The sequence below is a fragment of the Lichenostomus cassidix genome, chromosome 3, assembly GCF_008360975.1.
Source record: "Lichenostomus cassidix isolate B80296 chromosome 3, HeHo_3.0, whole genome shotgun sequence".
NCBI classification, from domain to species: Eukaryota; Metazoa; Chordata; class Aves; order Passeriformes; family Meliphagidae; genus Lichenostomus; species Lichenostomus cassidix.
The window spans coordinates 16,347,898-16,370,824 of NC_139483.1; the positions used below are offsets into that span (position 1 = coordinate 16,347,898).

A 22,927-nucleotide genomic window follows, 5' to 3' on the forward strand; every position below is an offset into this window, starting at 1 on the left:
AGTGTACAAACTTAAACTAATCACATGGACTAAGCCCTCAGAAATGCTAGAGGGTGTGACTGAAACAGAAAGGTAGTCAACCAAAAAGGGAACAGCTACAAACCAAGAAACTAACGGAGTGAAAAAGGGTAAAAAACACCAACAAAAAACACTCAAGAAAAATAAAACCCCCAAACAGAAAAACCCAAACCACTACACTCCACCATTTATACCATACTAAAAAAACCATGAAAATCAGAAATGCTTCCAAATTCAGCACTAAATCAAGTGAGAAAGGAATCTAAATGACAACCAATTGCTGCTTCTTAGCACTGCAGCTTAGAGAGCTCAGTTCAGCTCCAGACCCTGTGTGGTATTAAACTCACCAAATGTGCTTTCATGTGGAGCAGACAAATTTCACAGTCTTAAAAGAACCTCAATATACACTACTTCAGCCAAGGCAGCATCCCCAGTGTTTTCTAGATTGTGTTCTAAGTAATTAGGCCATGCATTGAAGAGAAAAAGAGGGAGGGCTGATCACTTTTTAATCAATATAACTCGTGTGTAATATTTAAAAATCAAGACTAAAAACAGGCATCATTTAATGTATTTTAATAGCAAACTTACAGGAACAGCACAGAAGACAGACAACATTAAAAACATGTACTTGCATGTAGGACAACTCAGTTAGAAAAGTATAGTGAATGGATGGAATCTACTGTATGATAAAAATGCTACAAACACCATTTAGTTGCCATTGATAAGAAATTTACTTGTTTAAAAAAATCCAAATGCTGGCATTGTCCAGAAAAATTTGACAGGTTTATTTATAATTTTTTTTATAAAGTTGTTTTGGTGAACAAGTTTCAACAATTCATTTTTTTTATTGTTTTGACCGCATTGATTGTTTTTATGTCCCCTCGTTTATATTAAAAATCCACACACAAATGAAAATGGAAAGAAAACTTGCCAATACCCAATTCTGTCCCCTATTTTTCCACTTGCAACCATATACTTAAGGTACCTTTTAACCCCATGGAAAAAATATCTAACGTTCATTACTACCAATAACAGGAAGAAGATTTTGCTTCAAGAATGACAAACCCATCATGGTGAGGTTTAGGCACGCTCCCCACGTATGCGGCGCGCTAGCTGGATATCTTTTGGCATGATTGTGACACGTTTGGCATGGATAGCACACAGGTTGGTGTCTTCAAACAGGCCAACCAAGTAGGCTTCACTTGCCTCCTAGTGTGGAAGAAAAGAGGTAAGAACATTTTCACTATCTGAGCTCCAGGAAGAAAAGCATCGTAGTTAAGAATGAAAAGTACAATGTAACATGGCATTAAGTTGAGGTTTTGATCTTTATTACTCGCAAACACCAAAAGTTTTAGGTTTTCAGAAACTAAAAGCCTCAGTTTTCTTATAAAGCACCAAATAATATTCTATGTCTAAGGCAGTGTTCTGCTGCCATTTGCTAAAGATGTCCTCCACAACACAATGGGACTAATATTCCAAGGGACTCTCACACAATATCAGAAGGGCTTATTTTATCAAAAGGCTAGCTTGTTTAGGAAGTTCTCTTTTCAAAGGCTGGATTACGCTATTTGAGTGACTTGTCTGCTGCCTCTTCCAGAGTAAGAGTTACTGAGCATCAGGAGAAATTGGCAGGTGTCAGGAAAGACAAGAGCAGGTACTCCTTCACAACACACAGTTCAGGCACACAGCTCCTTCCACAGACACTGAAGAGTCTTTTAAGCTTAACTCAAAAGTCAAAAATTAGCAGAAAAAAATATACTGTGAATTATTAGAAATAAGAGAACTCCTTAAACCATCAAAACTAGGGCATCAGTCAGAGAATTACCATCAGACATTTGTCCTGTTCCTTTATTTTCTTCCTGCCTATTTGGGGACACAGCACAGCCCCCTCTATCACAGAAGGTTCTCACCTCACACCTGTGAGAATCAGGGGTCAGAACCTGGGAGCACAAGAGCAACACTGACCACTGTGGCTTTCCCTGTTACTGAACAACTGCAGACAGGATTCCAAGTTATACAGATGCTCAGTTGGACCTGAATAGTCTCCTGACTCACATTAAGCTAACTGCTGCTAAGCCCAGCACAGCAATGGTACCTGTTCACACACTTTTGGGATGACATGGAATTCTAACACCTATCAATCTCCTAGGAAGCACCTTAGGGTGCCAGTATTGGACATAGCAACACTTGGGCTGAGAAGGTGGGAATGATGAGGCTCAATTATAGAAAGGAGCTTGAGGTTACCCTTTCTAGAATACACACAAGAGAAGAGTTTGTGTGAACCACTTCATTGCCAGGAACTCCACAAGTCAACTTATTAGGTTCAAAGATCCTGTTTAAAAACTTAGGATTATCTAATACGAAGAAAGAAGAATATTTACTACAGCAGATGAGGACTGTAATATTAGTAAGTAATTTTATTTGCAGCAGGATATGGGAACTCCTAACAAAGTTTTGCCAAATCACTATGTGAAAAGTTAAGACACTTCACCAAATATCTATGCTGGCACAAACAACATGGTACCCAAAGAGTTAAAAATTTTTGTGGGTTTGGGTTTTTGGGGTTTTTGTTTGTTTTTTTAATTTTATTTTTTGACTTTGTTTTTTCAAATTTGTATACAGTATGTGAACAAGTCCTATACCAACAACTCCTTAATGCAAAACCAGGAACGTTTAAACCTGGAGCCTTCTAAAAGTGTAGTAACTACTAAATTTTAATAGGCAGTTCTAGACAAAGAGACATACAGACAAACCTCAGGATTTAAGAACTGCCACGCTGAATAACTAAAAGCAAAAGCAGCAACTCTTCAAGCACACACACAGCCACCTTTTGAAGCTAAGCATGTGCTCAAGTTCATAGGCTCTCATGGCATATGTCTTGGCCCTTTATCAAGTGGAAGTCATTTTCTAGAAAGAGACCATTTTGCCTGCATGTCAGACAGACTACAATTACAGATGGGCTCTTGAACAATCTTTCAACAGCTAAAAGAACAGTAAAAAGACATCTCTTTAATCAGGAGTGTCTTTTATCACAAGAGGGAGATGCTCCCATGATAGGAACTGAGTCTTGTGGGGGGTCCTAACTTAGATTCAGGCATTGGGCCCAGAAAGAGCAAATAGTATTTTACTCTCTGTATATTCTAAATAAGTTATGCAATTAATATATTAAAAAGTGTGTTCAGCATCAACTACATCCTAGGAAAGCAGCTATTTCCCTAACTGTGTTTAGATGTGGCTTACTGAGCTGTTTGTCTTTAGAGAGCATTTGAGGACACCAAGACCTCCATTAGGACACTCCAGAATCAGCTTTACATGACGTTCCCTCTCCAACTGCAAAGCTTCCAAAGGCAGAACCTCCAGCAGAGCTCAGGCATGGAGGAAACACATTTTTCTTAAGCATCTTAATAAGATGCACTGTTCTAACTGATTGAGGGGTTATTTACAGAGCCAAAGCCGCCCCCCACCAAACCACACTCACAGGCTCTGTCAGGAGCTGCTGAGCTGCCCCTGCGCTGTTTTATCCTATGGTACCCACAGGCATCCCCAGCTCCTCCGTGGGCAAGCAAGGCTGAGGTGCGCATCCCTCCCAGCCCGTGCGGGCCACGCCCACCGCGGCTGCCCCACCAATCAGAGGGAGCCCAAACTAACCCTAGAAACAGGCTGGCCAATGGGGGAGCGGGGCGGGGCCCCGGGGAATCCCGGCTAGGGGGGCATTCCCAGCGCTGCCCCTGCCCTGCCGCCCGGAGCCCCGCAAGGCTCACCTGCAAAGCACCGATGGCAGCGCTCTGGAAGCGCAGATCTGTCTTGAAGTCCTGAGCAATTTCACGCACCAGACGCTGGAAGGGGAGCTTGCGGATCAAAAGTTCAGTGGACTTTTGATAGCGCCGGATTTCACGCAGAGCCACAGTACCCGGCCTAGGAATAGTAAATAGTAAAAATAAATCATAATTAGTGTTGAAAACATATTATGCATCACCTTAAAAATATGGGTTCATCCTCCAGACTAAACCAAGCACCATACGCTTCTGTTTTCCCGAGGAGTCCGAACAATTACAACACAAAATCAGTTCCGCTGGCAAAGGGTCGCTGCCTTCTCTCCACCAATCTGAGCCAACTTCCACTGGCTGCCACAGGGATCCCTCAGGCAGACTCCTGAGGCCTCACTTCAACAAGGTAAGAGCTGGCCAACGTGTGCTGTCCACCTGACACCAACACAGCTCAGTGCAAACGTGGCAAACCACAAAGCTGCCCCGAGTTCATCTGTACCACAGGTACCCTCCCAGAGAGGGGCCTGACAGCAACCACAATTTTAAGGGATTTTTACTGATTTTTCTTCCCTACTGTCAGCATTCACAGAACTAACAAAATTTCTATTCTCTGTTATATTATTGCTCAAAAGTATCCAGCATATTTCCTCGTGTTAGTTTTGGTGTCAGAATGACAAACTACAATTAGCAACATACGTTTGCAAACATGATGTCCATCTGTGGGATTAATACCACATTTATTTTTGTGGAAGCTTTGTCTTTTCCAGCTCCAACTTTATTACCTTTCTCCCAATTGATTAATTCTGTCTCTCACCTAGAGCAAGAGACAGAATCACAGAATGGGTCAGGTTGAAGGGACCACAGTGGGTCACCTGACCCAACCTCTCTGCTCAAGCAGGGTCATCCCAGAGTTGGTTTCTCAGGATTGCATCCAGATGGCCTTAGGATATCTCAAGGGAAGGAGACTCCACAACCTCTCTGGGCAATCTGTTATAATGCTCAGTCACCCTCACAGTGCAGTTCTTCCTCACGTTCAGGTAGAAATTCCTGTGCATCACTATGTGCCCATTGCCTCTTGTCCTGTTGCTCGGCACCACTGGGAAGAGCCTGGCTCCATCCTCTTGACACTCTCCCTTCAGACACCTCGATACATTACCAAGATCCCCCTCAGACTTTCACATTAAATTCCCTATTCGAAACCCACTTCTTCCCCATCCACATTTTCCCCAAAGAACACCCACAGCTAGCCCAAAACCACCCTCCAACCGAAGCACGACTGCCGCCATTCTGCACGGAGCCAGGACTGTTAAACTTGGTGACTAGGAGGTTTTTTGGCAGCTCTGCCGGGCCCGCGGTTCGGGAGCCCACGGCCGGGTTTCGGGACGGGGGCGCGCAGGGCGATGGGGAGCCTGGCGCATCCGCGGGTGCGCGGCGCCCTCTCGCGGCGGCTCCCGCGCCCTGCAGGGCCCCGCGCCCGCCCAGCGCCGCGGCCGGATCCGGCCCCGCGAGTGGAGCGCGGAACGCGCCGGTAACAATAAACTTGGCGGCGGCGCAGCCCTGCTGCGGCCTCCAGATAACCGCGAGTACCAAATCACCAAAATTTAAAAGAACCGCCGAGCCGTCTCCGCCGCGGGGCCGGTGTCGATTTTGTAGTCACCAGCACCAGAACGCCCGGAAAGGAGCTGAGAGCAAACGCCGGGGGTCGGTGCCGCCCTGGGAATTTCTGGATATTTTCGCGGCTGCCGGGAACCCGCGCCCGTTTTTGGTTTGTTTTTTTCTGGGGGGGGGCGGTTTGTCATTTTGCCGGTAGAACGAGCAGCCTCAGGAAGCGTAGCGCGGCGGAGGAGGGGAGAAGCGTCCCCCGCCCCATCGGTCCCGCGGGGTGGGGGGGAAGGAGGGATTTTTTTGGGGGGGGAGGTTGGCCGGTAGCGCCCCGCGGCCGCCTCTGCGCGGCGCTGCGTTACCTGTAGCGGTGCGGCTTCTTCACCCCGCCAGTGGAGGGCGCGCTCTTGCGGGCGGCTTTGGTGGCGAGCTGCTTGCGGGGCGCCTTGCCGCCGGTGGACTTGCGGGCGGTCTGCTTGGTACGGGCCATGCTCCTGCCGACGTCGCTGCCTTACACCTGCCGGGGGGAACGTGGGCACACAGGGCACGGGGGAGGTGGTCGCACCGCTCGGCGTGGGCCCCCCGCGGCACCTGCCCCCGGGGCGGCGCGACCCCCGTCCCGCGCAACGCGTCCCTGCCCCGCCAGCCCCGAGCGCCGAGCCCGCGGCGGCCGAACGCCTGCGACGGCCAGGCGGGCAATAAAGGAAAAAAAAAAAAAATCCCACACCAAAAAAGGAAAAAATTAAATTAGAAATTAAACGCCTGCCGATCGCGGAATATTAAAATACTGCTTTTTTGCCCACGAATTCAATATCGAGGCGGCGGCGGCTGAAGCCGAGCGAGCCGCACGGCAGCAGGCGCGGAGAGGCGGCTGTCGCCTCCCCCCGCCGGCCGCCCGTCACCTGCCAAGTGTTTGCAAATACCGCCCGGCAAACATCGGGGGGCTGGCACCGACCCGCCGCTCCCACCCGCCGGAAAACCTCCTCCGAAGCTGCGGAGCGGGGGAGAGCGGAGCGGCAGCCCCCGCCGGCCCTGCCCGGGCTGCCCGGCGCTCGCCGCCGCCCGCCTGCGCTCCCCGACCCGCCGGCAGCCGCAGGCAACCCGGCGTTTATCGTGCGAAAAGGAAAGGGGCCCGATAAAGTGCGAGAAAGAAACAAACTTTTTTTTCGGGGGGTTGTTTTGTGGGTGCCTTCTTTCTCTTTCTGTGTAACTGCTTCCCCAAGAGCTGCCTCGCTCCCAAGCGCCTCTCACAGGCAAACTCAGCTCCCAGAGCCAGAACAAAATGGAAACAATCACGAAACGCAGCCCTAGTCCTTTCGCAAAGGAGGAAAAAATAAATTGCGAAAAATAACGCCAAAAATATCGCCAGGAACTCCAAACCATGCGGGTGCAGATGCAGGGGGAGGCAGCGGAAAAGTTTGCGCTCGAAAACCAAAAAATTGCGTTGCGTTTGGGTCGTTCCTTCGGCGAATTTCTTTCCCTTTTTATTGTTTTTTATGCAATAGGAAAAAAAATATGGTCGGTGACCAGAGAAAAGAGACAAGATGGTGAAGCTGAGCAACAACTGTGGGGAGCAGGGGAAGGAAGGCAGGAGAGTTACCCTGGGCTGGCGAGCGGCTCCTCTTTGCGACCGCTTCCCAGCCCCGATCCGGGGGATGTCGGGCTGAGGAGGCAGCTAAGGGGCTGGGGAGGCCGCTGGTGGGGGTCTGGAGCGGGGGCGAGGGGAGCAGAGGGGGGCAACGACCGCGCGAAGCGGGGCCGGGGGTGCCGGCGGAGGGAGCCGCTCCGGCTGCGCCGGGAAGGCGGCGCGGCCGAGGGGAACCCGAGCCGCCGCCTCCTCCCGAGCCCCCCAAAAGTTTGTGGGGAGGGTCGGGGGGCAGCGGCGGGGGGCGTCGGGGCGCGGGGGGCGGCGGGCGCGGCGCCAGACTTACCCCGTCCGCTGGGCGAGCGCGGCTGCCGTGCGGGAGGGAGGGAGGGAGGGATGGAGGGCGGGCGGGCGGGCGGGCGCAGGAGGAGCCGGAGCTGCTGCGGCTGGCGCTGGCGGCGGCTCGGAGCACAATTGAAAGATGGCCGCCTCGGGAGGGCCGGCCCCGCGCGCCGCCCCGCCCCCCGCGCGCGCCGCCCCGCCCCGTGCCGCGCGGCCGCCAATGGCGCACAATGGAGGGAAGGCGCGGCGCCGCCCGCCGGCCCGGCCCGCCCCGCCGTGTGTACAAACACAAAAGGCACGCCGCGAGAGAGAGACACAGTGAGCGAGGGGATTCCCTGTCCCCGCGTCCCCCTGCCCGCCGCCCAGCCGCGACACACCGCGCACCGGCACGGCCCCCCGCTCCGCCCGCCGGCAGGCACAGAGGCCTGGCTCTTACCCCCACCCAGGTGCGAGGGACCTCGTCCTTCTCCGGAGTTGGGCTTGCTGGGTTTCGGGTGGGCTCTTCTTGGTTTGGGGGTTCACCGTGTGGCCCGCAGGACTAGGGAAGTGATTCCCCCCCGTGCACGGCACTGGTGAGGCCACACATTAAGTGCCGTGTCCAGTTCTGGGCCCCTCACTCCAGGAAGGACCTGGAGGTGCTGGAGCCAGTCCAGGGAAGGGCAGTGGAACTGGGGAAGGGTCTGAAGCACAAGCCCTGTGAGGAGCTGGGGGTGCTTAGCCTGGAGAAAAGGAGGCTCAGGGGTGACCTTATCGCTCTTTACAACTCCCTGAAAAGAGGGTGTAGCCAGGTGGGGGTCGGCCTCTTCTGCCAGGCAACCAGTGACAGGACAGGAGGAAATGGCCTCAAATTACACCTGGGGAGGTTTAGCTTGGACATCAGGAGGAATTTCTTCACAGAAAGGGTGAGTAGGCATTGGAACAGGCTGCCCAGGGAGGTGGTGGGGTCACTGTCCCCAGATGGATTTAAGAAAGTCTGGAAATGGACCTTAGTGCCATGGTCTAGTTGACAAGGTGGTGTTTGGACAAAGGCTGCACTCAATGATCTTGGAGGTCTTTTCCAACCTAATTGAGACTGTGATTTTTTTTTTCTTTACATAGAAGTAACACCAAAAAAATTCTCTGTGTAAGCTGGCCCATCAGAGCCCATCCAGCAAAGATCTGCCATGGAAGTGCCATACTTGGTCTGTAAAATGAGAGCTGAGTGTCAGGAGGAGACTGATGGGGTTATTTCTGACTCGGAAACACACTGCAGGCACAATGGTTCACAAGGAAAATCTACTGTTGGGGAAGGAAGAGGAGCCTCATTTCCTGCATCAGTGCTGTCAAACCGTTTTGAGCTTGAAATGCAGCTATTGGAAAAGCAACTGTAAGTTTTGTACTGTCATCACCAGCAGATCCCAATCCGTTGTATCAGCTGCCATGATGTTTAATGAGAAAATTTGCTCTATATTTTCAATGAATGTCAGGATCAGAATGCCCTGGGGAGAAGAAACCTGCACTCTAACACAACTGAACAGTCACTGGCAATTGTCTTAAGCACATCTCAACTAGAGAGTCAGATTCTCTGCTCACACAAACTGGTGCCACCATCTTGTCTGTCATTTAGGCATTAGAAGGAGACGTATTTGATTTGCAAAATCTTTATTACGGATGGTGACGTAATGCAGTTCTGTGTGGAGACATCCAAACGACCTCCAGCAGCAGAAGTGGTTTAGCTCTGTGAGCGTTCACTTGGGGCTAATCAAACCTGACAAGAAAGAGAGTGTTATCGTGGGCAGAACACCCTGCTAAAATAGATATAGTCTGCATTAGTGCTCAGACAAATACAGTGGGCTGCACTAGACAGACATGACCAGACATGCCACACATACACCTCTGACCCTGCGGGGAGTTTATGAGAGGTGACTGGCAGGAAAGAGAAACCACAAAGGATTTTATTTATACTTACAGAAGTATCAGTGGATTGATTTATCTATTGGATAGTATTTTATGAGAGAACAGCACCTTACTGGACAGTCAGAAAGTGAACTCGGAGCTGTACAGTATTATACAACAAGAGTATTTGCAAATGCTCTGTAAACTCTAAAAGCCAGGCACCGAAATTCCCACATACCACACACATTCCACGACGAGCAGCTGGAAAAGTTAAAAGAGGGCAGCACTAGTTCCCAGCCGCAAGAAGCTGCCCAGAGGTTGATAATCCATAGGTTGTCCCCGTCAGCTTTAGCTGTGCCCGCCTCCGGAGGTGCGGAGGACGCGGCCGCGCTCCCAGCGCTCTCCGTCCGGCTGCTCCCGCGTCCTTCTCCCGCAGGAGGAGCTGCTCCCGCCGCCCTGCCCAGCCGCGGCCCCGCGGGAGCGAGCCCCGAGGTCACGGGCGGGGAGCGGACCCCCCCCGCCGGGGCAGCCGCGGGTGGCACCGGACGTGCCCCCGCCGCCATTGGCGGGAGCGCCCTGGAATTCCATGACGCCAGGCGGGGCGGGGCGCGGCTGTCCCGGCCCCGGAGCTGCCCCCTCCCACAGCGAACCAGTGTTTTCCTCCGGGAGCAGGGGCCGAGCGAGCCGTCGTGTCTCTGGCAGGGCTGCAGCGCTGCTCCCGCCCTGCCGCTGGCAGCTCGGGCTGGTTTCAAGCGCCTCAGGAACACCGCAGGCAGGACTACAGGGTATTGTCTGCCCACCGGCCCCCGTGGAACCTAGGGAAAGCCCAGAGAAGGGAAAACTATTCCAATATTATCAGGTTTTGCCTCGTTTCATCCTCGCTGATTAATGCCGTTAAACCCGTGCTTTTCCGGGGCTGTAGGAACAGGTACGGCCCTTTGAGCTTTACCACAAATGCTATTTGTGTGCCCACAGGAGAGCGCAGAAAGAGCTGGCCCAACTCTAAAAAGGCTCCAGACGTTCTTCTTTCACTGGCAGCACTGATAAGCGTTTGCTCCTCCTTTCCGAAGGCCTTTATCTCTGCAGACCACAGGCATCTTCCACCCTTAGGCATCCATAAGCGGCCATGAAGAAATCTAACCTAATGAGATTCCACTGGTTTAGCCGGCAATAACATGCCAAGGACAACTGCAGTACTTCATCCTCACCCAGCGTTACCACCGCTGCTGCAAACGTGGCCAGATTGCTACAGGAAAGAAGATTAGGGTGGAAAACAGCTGGTGCAGATTGGAGCCAAAGAAGACTCAAATGATAATGAATAGAAAAGAGGAACATTCTAATCAGAAGTTGTTTTTAGCACCTTTCACAGAAAGTAGACAGCCCTCATTCAGCAAAAAGAGGCAGATTTCCGTTGTTTGTACTCATTTGGGCTGTCCAAGTAGCAGACATTTTTCAAAATAATTTTCACCTTTCCCTTGTGGGAAGACTCTCATCTTGCCCAGGAGACTGTGGGCAGGGGAAGGCAGGCATTTTCCCCATCAGGATGGATTAGTTGCAACTATTATATCAAGATGAAAATACTGTTTCAAAATGTTACTAGAAAAAAAAAAAAAAACCAAAACACAACATGAAACCAACACATTGTTGCTTTGCACCTTTCCAAATAGCTCCTAGTCAGCTTCCAATGCCGGTGCAAAGGCACTGACCCTGTCAGCCAAAGAGCTACCAGATCAACCCCAGCAACACCACAGACTGCAGGGACATCTACAAACAACTGCAGCAGCTGCTTCCCTTTGCAACAGCACAGATCACAAGCCAAAGAAAACACAGCAGAGCAGATGAAGTTTGCCTTTTTTGAGGTTAACTGGACCAAAAAAGGAAAAAGGGAGTTCAGAGTATGATCGGAGTATGTTTGTTTTTAAGCAACGCTGCAGGTATCTTTCAGAATCATTTGAAAAAGGCTTCTCACTACAAAAGACAGTCACAGTTTGTCACCAAACTCTAAAGCGCCTCTGATCAAAGAACAAATATTTCTCTCCTATCCCCCCAAAAGCACAAACTAAACATCCAAATGACTTAGTCTAGTTCCAGCACAACGAATAAAGATTCCCTCCTATCACCCAGGGGAAATTGGGGGTGTTATAAGTTTCACGTAAATAGCTACTCAGACATTTCAATGAGTCTGAGTGTAAAAGTATAAAAAGTATAAAAGGAGTACAAAAGACTATCATGCATCTCCTCCCAGACCCAATTCTCCCTTCCTGTTCTCAATGCAATCCATCTCCCTTTTCTAACTCATCAAACCTCCAACCCCTCTTTGCACTCCAGATCTGCAAGTTCACACATATTCTCTGCCCCAGCTCCCAGCCTGGTGGCAATTTTATTATTTCATATTCCCTACACACCTCTTGATTCAATGTATTTGCTCAGAGAGTTGCATTTTCCTCTTCTTTCTGGTTTTTTTTTTTTTCCCTGTCCCTATCTTTCATCTTCTTGAATCTGATGCCAAACAGTTCCCACCTTCCCCTAGTTTTTCAGCCAGCCCCAGTCCCATACCTGCTGTGTTCCCTTCTGCAGCTCCCAGGCTGGACAGCCTTTCCTAGCCAATTTCAATTCCATCCTTAGAAAAAACACTGGACTGTGTTGCTTCCTCGTCACTCCAGTCCTGGCAGACCTGCCACCCAGTTTCTGGTTGAGGCTGCTATACACTTACAATTTCTCCTGGAAATTAAAGTTAAATGTCAGCACAAAATGCTCACAAGCTTTAAAACTATTTTCCTCTTTCTTATTTTGAAAGAATTAAAATATTTGTAGCCTTAACTTAGTATTAACAGAACATTTGGTGCAGATTTAAATGTATTCCTAAATAATCATCTACATAAAAGATGAAAATACACATTTGCCTGTTTTTCCTAGGAAGTTACTAGGGGTGGCAATCATTGACACTTGTTAAGGAAAGTACAAGTCACCTAAAAACCTCAAAATGAGTTACAATTATTTTGTCTCTGTGTAAATAGCTTTCTATTACTATTTGTCTTGAAGGTTTCTGTGTCATGGATTTGTAGACCACAGAAGTTACAGCACTGTAAGAGCAGCCATTGTAATGCATGGTTGCTTGATATGCTGGATTGCCTATCACACAGGACATGTTTCTATCCTTTGGAATATTTATATTCTCTGTCAATAAAGACACCAAAAATACACTGGCCAAAACTAGCAGCTGTGTACTACACCTGTTTTTAGAGATTGGCACCTACTGGAAATACAGATAAGAAGAAGTTGTGTAGTAGTAGTAGACACAGCTTTTTCCTCACTTTTATTATGTCTTTTAGTAGCGTATTTTGCCTTTTTCAGTTCTCTGAAATTATTCACATATATCAGGCATTATGGCCCCACTGTTCAAAGAAAACTCTTTCACACACGTTTACTTTTAAGCAACTCTCAAGCTCCACAGATTCCTGTGGAGGATTCATAGTTTTTAATTTATGCCCATACTAAAGTGTATCCCTGAAAACTGAGCCCAAAGGAAAGTCTCCCTGTTTAAATAATAAGGAAAGGATACATGTGCCACATAAAAAAACCCCTGGAATTCCTGCGTACTTCAGGAAAGCTTAAAAGAGACAGCTACTTTAAAATGCAAAATTATAAGTCCTGACAAAGGTACTTCTTTTCACACTTTAAGCATCACATATGTGCAGGGGATTCAGAATTACCTGTTTTGGAGACAAAGTGCATTTTTCTAATGTTGCATAACCCAAGAGCAGTAAATCTGTTTTTTTCTCCAAATTTGGTTTTTTCGTTGGGTTTTGTTGTTGTTGTTGATATTTGTTTGTTTCTTTAACACTGTTTCAATGAAACATTTTTTCCAAAAGGTATTTTCAAGGACAAAGTTCTAAGGAGTGAAAATAAGCCTACAATAGCTCAGAGATTCAGGACTCCTGGATTTTGCTTCACTTTTTGGATTACTACTAATTTTCAGGAGACTTGATAAGTTTGACTCAGCTCCCACCTTTGTGGATCCTCTCCTACAGAGACTTACCAAGCTCTTAGTTTCACTGAGTATATGCCTGCTTTTATACACAGACTCCTGGCTCTAATTCCTTATGTATCATCTAGGATTCTCTTATTATAATCTCATTTGTATGGCCTATTATTAACACACATGCACTGCTGGAACTCATCTTTCACTCTTCTAATGAGGTCCCACAGAACAAGAAAGAGTAAATAACATTACATAAAATAGTGCTAATTCTTTCTTTTCCATGGTCTAGTGAGTTTCTTCTGGTGGAAAGAGTCCTAAAAATCCTGTATGAGCACACTATAATGACATCCTGAAATTCCATTCTTATTCCTGTCTTGTTTGCTTATTTGTTTGTTCATTATAGCCTTTTAGATATGCTTAATATTTTAGTATACTTTCTAACAGAAAGAAAAAAAAAAAAGTCCATTACCTTTTGAAGATTGGAAGTTAAAAATATCTTTAATTGCCTGATACAGAGCTAAGAACAGTTCCAGGTACATACAATGCATTGTAGCTGTAACCACAGTCTTCATTTCTTCTTATCAGCTTTGAAGGACTGGCATGCAACAGTTCAGTATCTTAAGGTGGAAACAGGACTTGCAGTACCACACCACAAAAGCTGTATTCCTATTACACTGGCACTATAGAAATGCTAAACAGAAACCCCTTGTCAGGAGAACTTCAGCTTCTTATTGATTTCTCTAAGCTTATGCCCTTTCTTCTTCCATTTCTCAGGACAGTATTATGCTTTTTTTCTTAGGCAGATACTGCCAGTTTGCACTGAAGTGCACTAAAGGGTTAACTGAAACAGAAACCAAGTCCTAGGACCCGATAGGGAATAGGGCACAACAGATAATTGTGAGGTTATGGTACAGCCTTGCCAAAGACTAGAAATTATATTATATGACTAGGAGTATCTGCGATTTTTTAGATAAACTAGGATCAAATCTCATAACGTATTTCAGAGATATGATGTGAAATTTAATTATAGAAATATGTTAAAGGCATTGGGTGAAAAGACTCGTGGACAAGTAGAAAGAAAAGGGAGTTTATTCTCCGTAATGATAATGCAAGAATCTGAAACTTACTGTACCTGCCTGAGTTAGTTCGCATTGACAGACACATTTCAAGTGGGTTTTTGCAGGATTTTCTGCAGAATAGGGAAGAACAATTGTTCTGGGGAATATTTCTTCCCAAAGTTACAGCACAATAAAATTATTTAACTCATTTTAGCTCTCCTGGTTCTTCACACATGACTAAGTTATCATAATAACCTCTGCTATCTTTTGAAGCATTGTATTTTATTGTGGAAGGAACTGGGTAGCCCATAGTTTTCTAACAGAGACTACTGCAAAATCTTTTATTTCTAGTACTTATGTGTTATGGATTCATTAAAGCTGCCAAGGAGAAACAACCAACACAAGCTCTAATTGCTTCCCAAATAAGATCCCTACTACTACTCCAGTGATTTACTAGGAGCTCCTGTTGTAGAAGAATTCCAGCAGGCTGATTTGCCCCAAGGCTCACACCTGCTAGAAAATAACCTCCTGCAGGCTTGCATTAGGGAGGGGAAAAGAAGGCTCACATTGGCTTCATTCTGCACCATTATTCTCGTAAAGGATGCCTTTTTACACACTGATGCAGGATCCAGCCCATGCTGGCACTGCCTTGAAAGGCTCTGAGAGCTACTATACTTGACAGAACTAAAAGATAAAATTATTTATTTCATTTCTTTGCTCAGTGGGGTAATCTCATGAGATATGAATCTCTTCTTCATGAGGGCCCTGGGGATAGCAGGCAGAATGAAACTCAGCCACACTTTAGTACAATGCAAACAGCACAGACCAAAGTACTCAGGCTCCAACAGCAAACAGCAAACGAAAATTTCAGCTATGACACCCAATATCTCAATTTATTTGGAACAATATTCTATAGGCTGGTTGCTTTCAAAATAGATCTGGTTGTTTCTCGTAAAAATATAAGACTGTCTTGAAATGGCATTGATGCTCCATAAGCCTCATTTGTGATGCTTCCTCAAGCCTCAGCTGAGGAAGGGTCTCAAAAATGAAAATGCTGTTCAAAGGACTGGCTCTAAGACAGCTGAGAAGTGTTCTGACATGTCCCATCTTTCTTAGCAAGTATTCCCAAATCTCAAAACCCACTTCTGGCAAAAGTGGTCTCCTGAGAGCAGAAAAGGGAGAGGGAAGATGGAGTAGCAGACATTATATCTTAAAGCATCAGCAAAGAACATGAAGTTATTTTCAGTCTTATGAGACTACAGAGCTTTGGGGGTTTTTAAAGAAATGAAAGCTTCCTATTTTCCCAGTGTTCTTTGTAAGTTACACGCTCTGTAGACTCTACTTTTCTCTACCATATTTTTAGATTATTTTTCTTCATTTCTCCTCCTCCTCCTCTTCTCAAATGCACATCTCACAAGGCATCACGGTATGAAAACTGCAGTTGCTACTGCAAATAGCACCTCATAGTAGCACTACTCATTAGTTTCTTAATGCTTAGAAACTTCTGCAATTCATGTTCAAGCCTAATAAAGAACAATTTGGCTTGACAACTCAATGTTCAGTATCCACAATCCCAGCTGAGAATAAAAGCATTTGCAGATATTCACTTCTGAAAATGAGACCTAGTGTGCCTCTGACTACAAACCCAGGAGTGGGCACCCTAATTAGAGGCTATTTTTTGAAAACTCCTTTAAAATGCCCTTATAGCTGCTTTCACATTCTAAAGAAGAAAGTGTTAGAGCCAGAATTAGAAGTTCCTGTCTCCCAAACGTGCTCTGACCACACATCTCTTGTGTCAGAGAAGGGGGCCGGAAGCAAGGGTGCACAGGAACGATGTGGCAATAGGTGGTTCCTTCTGATCAAACGGTGCCTGTCAAGCCTCACCTGCTTTGTGAGTGTCACAAAGCTGTTTTCATGGGGCCCAGCTGCCTTAAAGGAGCCCAGGGATCATTGCTGTATGAGAAGGATTTGTCAGGCAGCACCAGTTCGTCATATACAACCTGTATGTCTTAGTCAGTTGCTTACAAAATTCCCTCTTAAGTTTTACAGTGAGATTGGGGAGTTTAAGTAAAAGTACCACATCCCTGAAGATAGGTGATAACATCAAAATTTCATCTTTTGTTTTTTAATTCTAAAGAAAGTGTCAGACAGTTGTATTTGCAGGCTCAAGCTTGATTCCCTAAGAACTCCAAACTCATCAAAACAAACAAGCAACAGAAGGTAAATGAGAATGCACAAATTTAGCATGTGCTAACGTTGCATGATTCTGGCAGATCTTACATTCTGTGGGGACTCGCTACAGTTTTTGCATGCTAAGTCTTGGCACTACAACTTACAGTGTACAAGTTAAAATACAAGCCACAGCCTGGGCAACTAAAGTGGAGAACATCAGTTGGATTAAACGTGGAGTGCAGGACATGGATCTCAGGGCAGAGGAAGAGAAGCAGCACCACTTGAAACATCAGCAACAAAGAACCACAGGAAAGGCTGCCAGCATGTTTCCCCTGGGCTACAAGGCTTCCAGGCACAGCTTCCATGTTGGCACCATGTCCCACATCCAACAGAGGGGCTGTGCTTATGCAGGACATAATTTATCAGATGCTACTGAAGTTGGCATTACACATTTCATTCTGTCTTGAAGTTAACACCCTTTGGCCTAGCCCTGACCCACAACGGACAGTGGACATTCCTGAGAATCACTGTCACTTCCCTCCTGCTAAAAGCACAGAGCACCCTTCTCCCTTGGTGCACTGAAGAACAAGCTGGCTGTCTGGCAGTCCTAAATTTTGGCATGTGGCTCAGAGGGCCAGGAAGATTGCTTATGCCACATCTGCAATGTTTAAGGTTCTTGGTTATGAGAACCACAAGGTCACCTGTAGAACCTTCACAGGCAAAGGGCCAGCTGCACAAACCAGGAGTGAACACCCCTGGGAGCCATGCCCAGGTCTGCAGATGTGAGGTAGGGTACGAGTGGCATGAAGGCTTCTCCTCACAAACTGCTCCTGTAACTTCCTGATCCAAAAGAACATTAGGGAGGGAAAAAAAACAAACAACAAAACAACCATCATCAACAAGACTTTCCAACTGTGACTTCCTCACATTGGCAAGACTTTACAGCCCTGCTTTGAGAAACAACCAATCTGGCATATTCTGACACCAACATCACTTCTAGGCCAGAGCCCAAGTTAGACAGGAACACGAAGGAACAAAGGCACAGCTGTGTCATCATTGTGTTCCTAATACTGAAATACAACCATGTGAAGACATGATTTTTCCAGGCCTCACATCCATATGACTTAAGAAAGATCCTCAAGGGGCATAGTGAGCTGTATTGCAAATTCCTCATAGATGACACATAATTACCTCTGTTTTGGAAAGGATTAGAAGAAACACTGTGGGGGAGTCCAACCAGTGGTATTTCTTGAACATCACACTAAAATTTTAATTTCAATGGCATGGGTGCAAAAAGATACTGTGTAAAGAAAATGGCAAATCATTCCAATAACGAGTCAAGAAGAAGCTACAAGTCTGTAATCCTATAATGTCAGTATTCTCCAACTCAAAGTTATAGTATAGAACAACAACAACAAAAAAACCCCAAGCATTTTCCCTAAAAAAAATTTGTATGATTTTTTCTAAGAGAAATAAATACAAATCTGCATCTGTTTTATTCATTTGTAGGTCCTCAACAGGCTGACAGAACATTCACTACACAAGGAGATAAATATTACTACTACAAGAATGCTGTCTAAGTGGGGCTTGTATGATCCAGTCAAAAAGGATCCATGTCAAACTCAGCACCCAAAGAATGAGGCCTCCCTACACTCCAGACTGGATCCTTAACTCGGGGCATTTTTCCCTCAAGCCAGTGGACCTTTGAGAATTTACACTGGCTGAGGATCTGACTCATAACCCTTGATCAAAGGTCAAATGATCAGTGTCATGATCTGCTTTAAACAGGATTTATGAGCACCACCAACATGCCACAGACTGCTTGCCACGTGTTATCTCTGCTGAACATAACCCAACATGAGGGCTTACCCACTTGAGGAACTCTGCTTGAAATTTCTGCCTTTTTAGACCTGTCCTGTGTGCTCTCCCTTCTGTTGCTGTCCTCCTTTCCTCCTTCAGTTCCTTCGTAGATTCTCCTCAGGTAAACCGAAAGCAGGCAGACGTGGGTGGGGTAGTATAATTTGGGAGCTCCTCCCAACTACTGGAAATGCAACTTCAGTTCTAGCAAGGAACATTTCCAAATCAATTCTCATCTCAGTTGAAAAACAAATGAGGATCCCTGATCTTTTTTTTTTTTCCCTCCTGATCATTTCAAGAAGAGTGAAACTTTGGTGTAGGAGCTTCAAATTATTGCAGACAGTGCCACAATGGGATAAAAAGTTCATATTGCAAAGTTCACTCTCTCCTCTTTCTTAAAAACTTTAAGGCATAGGGGTCTCCCAGGCAATAGAGATCTACCACGTGTATAATATACACATTTCACACCTTATGCTCACTCTTAGCTTTGGATTTTTATGAAGTTGTCAAACATACAGGAGCCAATTAGGAAACTAGAATCCAGCCCTTACACAGAGATTTAGTAATTAAGCACAGTGTCTCTGCAAGCTGTAATTAAAAGCTTCATTAGAGGGAGAGCAAAAGTAAAGAGGCAGAAATCTATTTTTTATATTGTTCTCCTATAAAATATACTGTTCACTACAACTGACCCATTCAGAACTCTCTGACTTTATTTGGTTAAAATTAACCAGAACAGACCAAGTCTAAGCATCCAGACTAGTAAATCAGAGAAAACACAAGGTTAAGGAATTCTTAGAACCTGAAGTATTACCTTCTACAATATTACCTGAGTGTCTAATTAGCCACTTCATTTCAAATTATTGCTGCCAAATTTCAAATTACTATTAAAAACACTAACAAGGCTGACTATGCTGATGATACTCACGGCCAAACAAAGAGGGACTTTGGTTTCTCAGGTGCATCACATACATATGTGCAGAGCAGTGCATGTTCCTTCCCTGAAAGAACTCACATAGGATGGAGACAAAGGTATTAGGCACAGCAAAGGGACCTCTATGAGGGTTACATTTGGTTTAGAATTGTCTTAAGATCTTGATTATCTCTAAGTATCTGCACTAGTAACAACCAAGGGCTATAAGAATAATAAAATAATAATACTTACCCCAGACTTGTTAGGAGATTGATATCTAGGCGTTCCCTGTGAGACTAAGTATATTAAACAGTAGCTATTGCATTAATACAATGTATAAGTAACATTTATATTTCTTCCCCACCTGCTCCCAGCTCAGTATCAGGTATCTTAACACGCTGTCTCTAGCCATTGCACTGATGACACAGAAACTGAAGCAGATGACCATTGACATTTGGCAGGAAACTGCACTTGCAAATATCAGCTTAGATTCATTACAGTTAATTACATTTTTGTCAAACAATGTGATGTCATAGTGTCTGAAGTAAAAAATGTTCCCTCCTGTCAAACAGCTTCTCAGTTATTGTCCTAAGAACAGACACAAGGAGGTTTCTTTTCATCCTGTCCTGATCTTCTATATAAGAATAATATGAAAACATGTAACACATTTAAGTCTTGCAAATGTATTATGTGTAATTTACCCTTCAGGATACCATTAAAATGTAAAAGAAAACATATCCAGATGATCCAGTTCCATATATTTATGATAGTAGATGACTGACTGCCTAGCAGAAAACATCCTCTCCCCACCCCTTAAAGGACATGTGTTCAAATTTTGGAAGTGACCTCGGTGGACAAAATTCACCTTTGTTAATATTCTACACACTTAGAATATTCTAAGAAGGACACACATCTGTTTCATACATTTAGTAAAGTCTTTCATCCTTTCTCTTGCCTATATCTAGGAGCATTTTTAGAAGAGAGAAGGAGCGAATTCTAATCAGAGCAACTTTTGATCCCGCCTTTGCTAATCTGGGCACCTAGTGAACAACTGGTTTTGTGTTCTTCAGTACCACAGACATCTTTCACGTGCAGATTGGAAGACAAGGGCCAGTGAGCACCTTACCATCTCCTCATTACAGTCCTGCATAATGTGATCCTGGTCTTGACAGACTGTTAAAAACCACTGGAAAGCACTGATACTACCACTAAAATGGAACATGCTGGAGGAAACAATGAGGGTGAATGAATGAACAAGTGAATGAACAGCAGTGTTTTGACAGTTACACGTCTGATGGTTCCAGATAGAGAGACTGAAAAAACTGTGTTCCATGTTAAATCAAGTAATAGATTTTATGCAGATCACAGCCTGGTCTCCCACACTGCGTCCTGCAGGCCACAGAACCCCACCCATTATCTCAGGCATCACTCACATGGATATCAGGATGAAATACAAAAAGCATGTGAGGTTCTGATCTCTTAAATTATGTCAAGATAGCAGGAAGTTTTAAATTCTAGACTTGATCCTTTGACTGACTAGAGAAGGTTGTATAACCAGTTTGCCTGAGTGTCACCATTGAAATAGTCAGAGTACTTACTTATCCCACAAGGATACTGTCAGGTTTAATTAATTATGTCTGTGAAATCCTTTCTAAATGAAAAGTGGCAAGCATGATTTATTAACTAAGTCTAAAGCACCACTGCAGAATCAGAGAGAGTTCATTGTTTTACCAAGAGAATAATATTCCTCATAAAATACATTTCAAATGGGAAATTATAATAACAGCCCTTTTGACTTATTTAGACTTTTCTGTGAGGAGCAATGCAATAGACTTTTGACGAGTTCTAGGAATAGAAGTGTAATCAAGAACAAGAGACACAGGAACACTCGCCCACTGACATGAACGTGGCATCAGCTAAACGGCATTGCATAAATCCTGAGAGCAAGGTCTGCACACCCAGCACTGCTGTAGGGCTGAGCTGAGAGAAAAATACTCTGCCTGTTAAATGCTGCTTGCTTGTAGTCTGACTGTGTGCAAGGATCTGGGCAAGCCTCATAGAAACAACCACCCAAACACAGACCCTGGCACTGGAGAGAGCATTAGTAGCCCAAAACCACCTGTAAGGTGGTGATGTACAATCTGCAAAGGGCCTGATTTATGGCAGGATGACTCCACTGCTGTCAGCTCTCTTGCTGTCAGGGTATCACAGCCCTAATCTGCAGGCAGAATCTGGGTGTCAGAGTTAGGAATGACAGGCAGCTGTCATGGATGGACATCTCTCAGGGTGCAGTGGGGCCTCTTTTTAGGTCCACTTTTCACTACGATGATATAAAACACCAGAGATAAAAGAGTAGACTGACATTCAGAACAGACATGGACCAAACAACCTGTGAATTACACTGATTCAGAACATCCACTGGGCAGTTCTGTGGCCCAGCTCTTTCCTGGACAACTCCACCTATTTGGCCTGTACTGGCAAGCTCCACACCCTCCATGCCAAGAACAGGAGTTTCAGGGGAGGAAATGAATCATGCCCTCAGAATGCAAGTGAAATCCCTCAGATCTAAGAAAATACTTATTCATCTGCATATATATACATGCATACCTCACGCTCGCCAATTACATTTCAATCAGATATTGCAAATGAATAAAAATACCCCAAATCTAGTGGAATTTAACATGAGGTGGCATGCCACAGATATGGCATGTGATTATAAGTGAAACAAACAGTACCATGTGACTTAAAATACAATGTTAACTGAATTTGGGCCTGATCCTGCAAAAAATAACCACAGCTTTTGCAGGCTACAGACACATGGGGTTTGAATGGCTCCACTGTGTCAATATGACACATAGTTCAGAAAAATCAACTTGCAAATAAAGACAGTAAGGGTTGTCTGGACTGGGTCAGAATCCTTTATAAAAATATTTTAGCTAAAATTATAGTGTAAGAAATGGTGGGTGATGTTTGATTTGTGAGTTGGCCAAGACAAACCCATCGGGAGATCACCTTAATTAAGTTATTACTCATTTGTTTACATTTTGAAGTCTCCAAGTCATCTCTCTGTCTCTTTGTTTCCCAGCTTCCTCCTTCTTTATCACACCAGCTTAAGACAGCCAGGCATGAGAGCCACTTATCCATGCTGGCACAGGCCTAGCCAGGCAGCACGGCTCTTCAGCAGGATAAAAGGGTGGCACAGCCACATCACCAAACTTTCTGGAACAGCCAAGCAGCTCAGACACAACAGCCATCTCTCTAAAACAGCACCATGTTTAAGAGCTGGATTTAGCTGCAGGCTCCAGCACAGGAGCCTATCTCACTTGCTGACAGGGATTTTCAGGGTGCCAGGTGCCACCCTGGCAGGGAAGCCCCCACCTAGGGTTGGGGCAATGGTTACACTGCCTGGATCACCATCATACCTCCGTAAACACGGTTTCCTGAAGAGGTAGAGGTGGAATTTTTTCCCTAACCAATTCTTCAGTCTCCTGCTTACAGGTAGTTACCACATGTCAGGAACAGCTGATTGTGGACTCCTGCTTCAGATCAATTTTCACTCTGATTCAAACACATTTTATGTGACTATGTAATTGAATCATAGAATCATAGAAAGCCTTTAGTTGGAAGGGACCTTAAAGATCATCCAGTTCCAACCCCCTGTTGGGCAGGGATGCCATCCACTAGACCAGGTAACTTAAAGTCCCATCCAGCCTGGCCTTGAACACTTCCAGGGATGGGGCACCATCAGCTTCCCTGGGC

General features: G+C 45.7%; 1 protein-coding gene across 1 annotated transcript; it reads right to left on the reverse strand.

Moving 5' to 3' along the window:
- Positions 1-576: 576 nt before the first annotated feature.
- Positions 577-7,472, reverse strand: H3-3A (H3.3 histone A). Its single transcript, XM_085054674.1, has 4 exons — positions 7,319-7,472; positions 5,750-5,904; positions 3,780-3,933; positions 577-1,227 (listed from the first exon to the last, which is right to left on the reverse strand). The coding sequence occupies exons 2-4, from the start codon at positions 5,875-5,877 to the stop codon at positions 1,099-1,101; spliced, it is 411 nt and encodes a 136-aa protein (XP_084910800.1). The 5' UTR covers positions 5,878-5,904; positions 7,319-7,472; the 3' UTR covers positions 577-1,098.
- Positions 7,473-22,927: the final 15,455 nt, after the last annotated feature.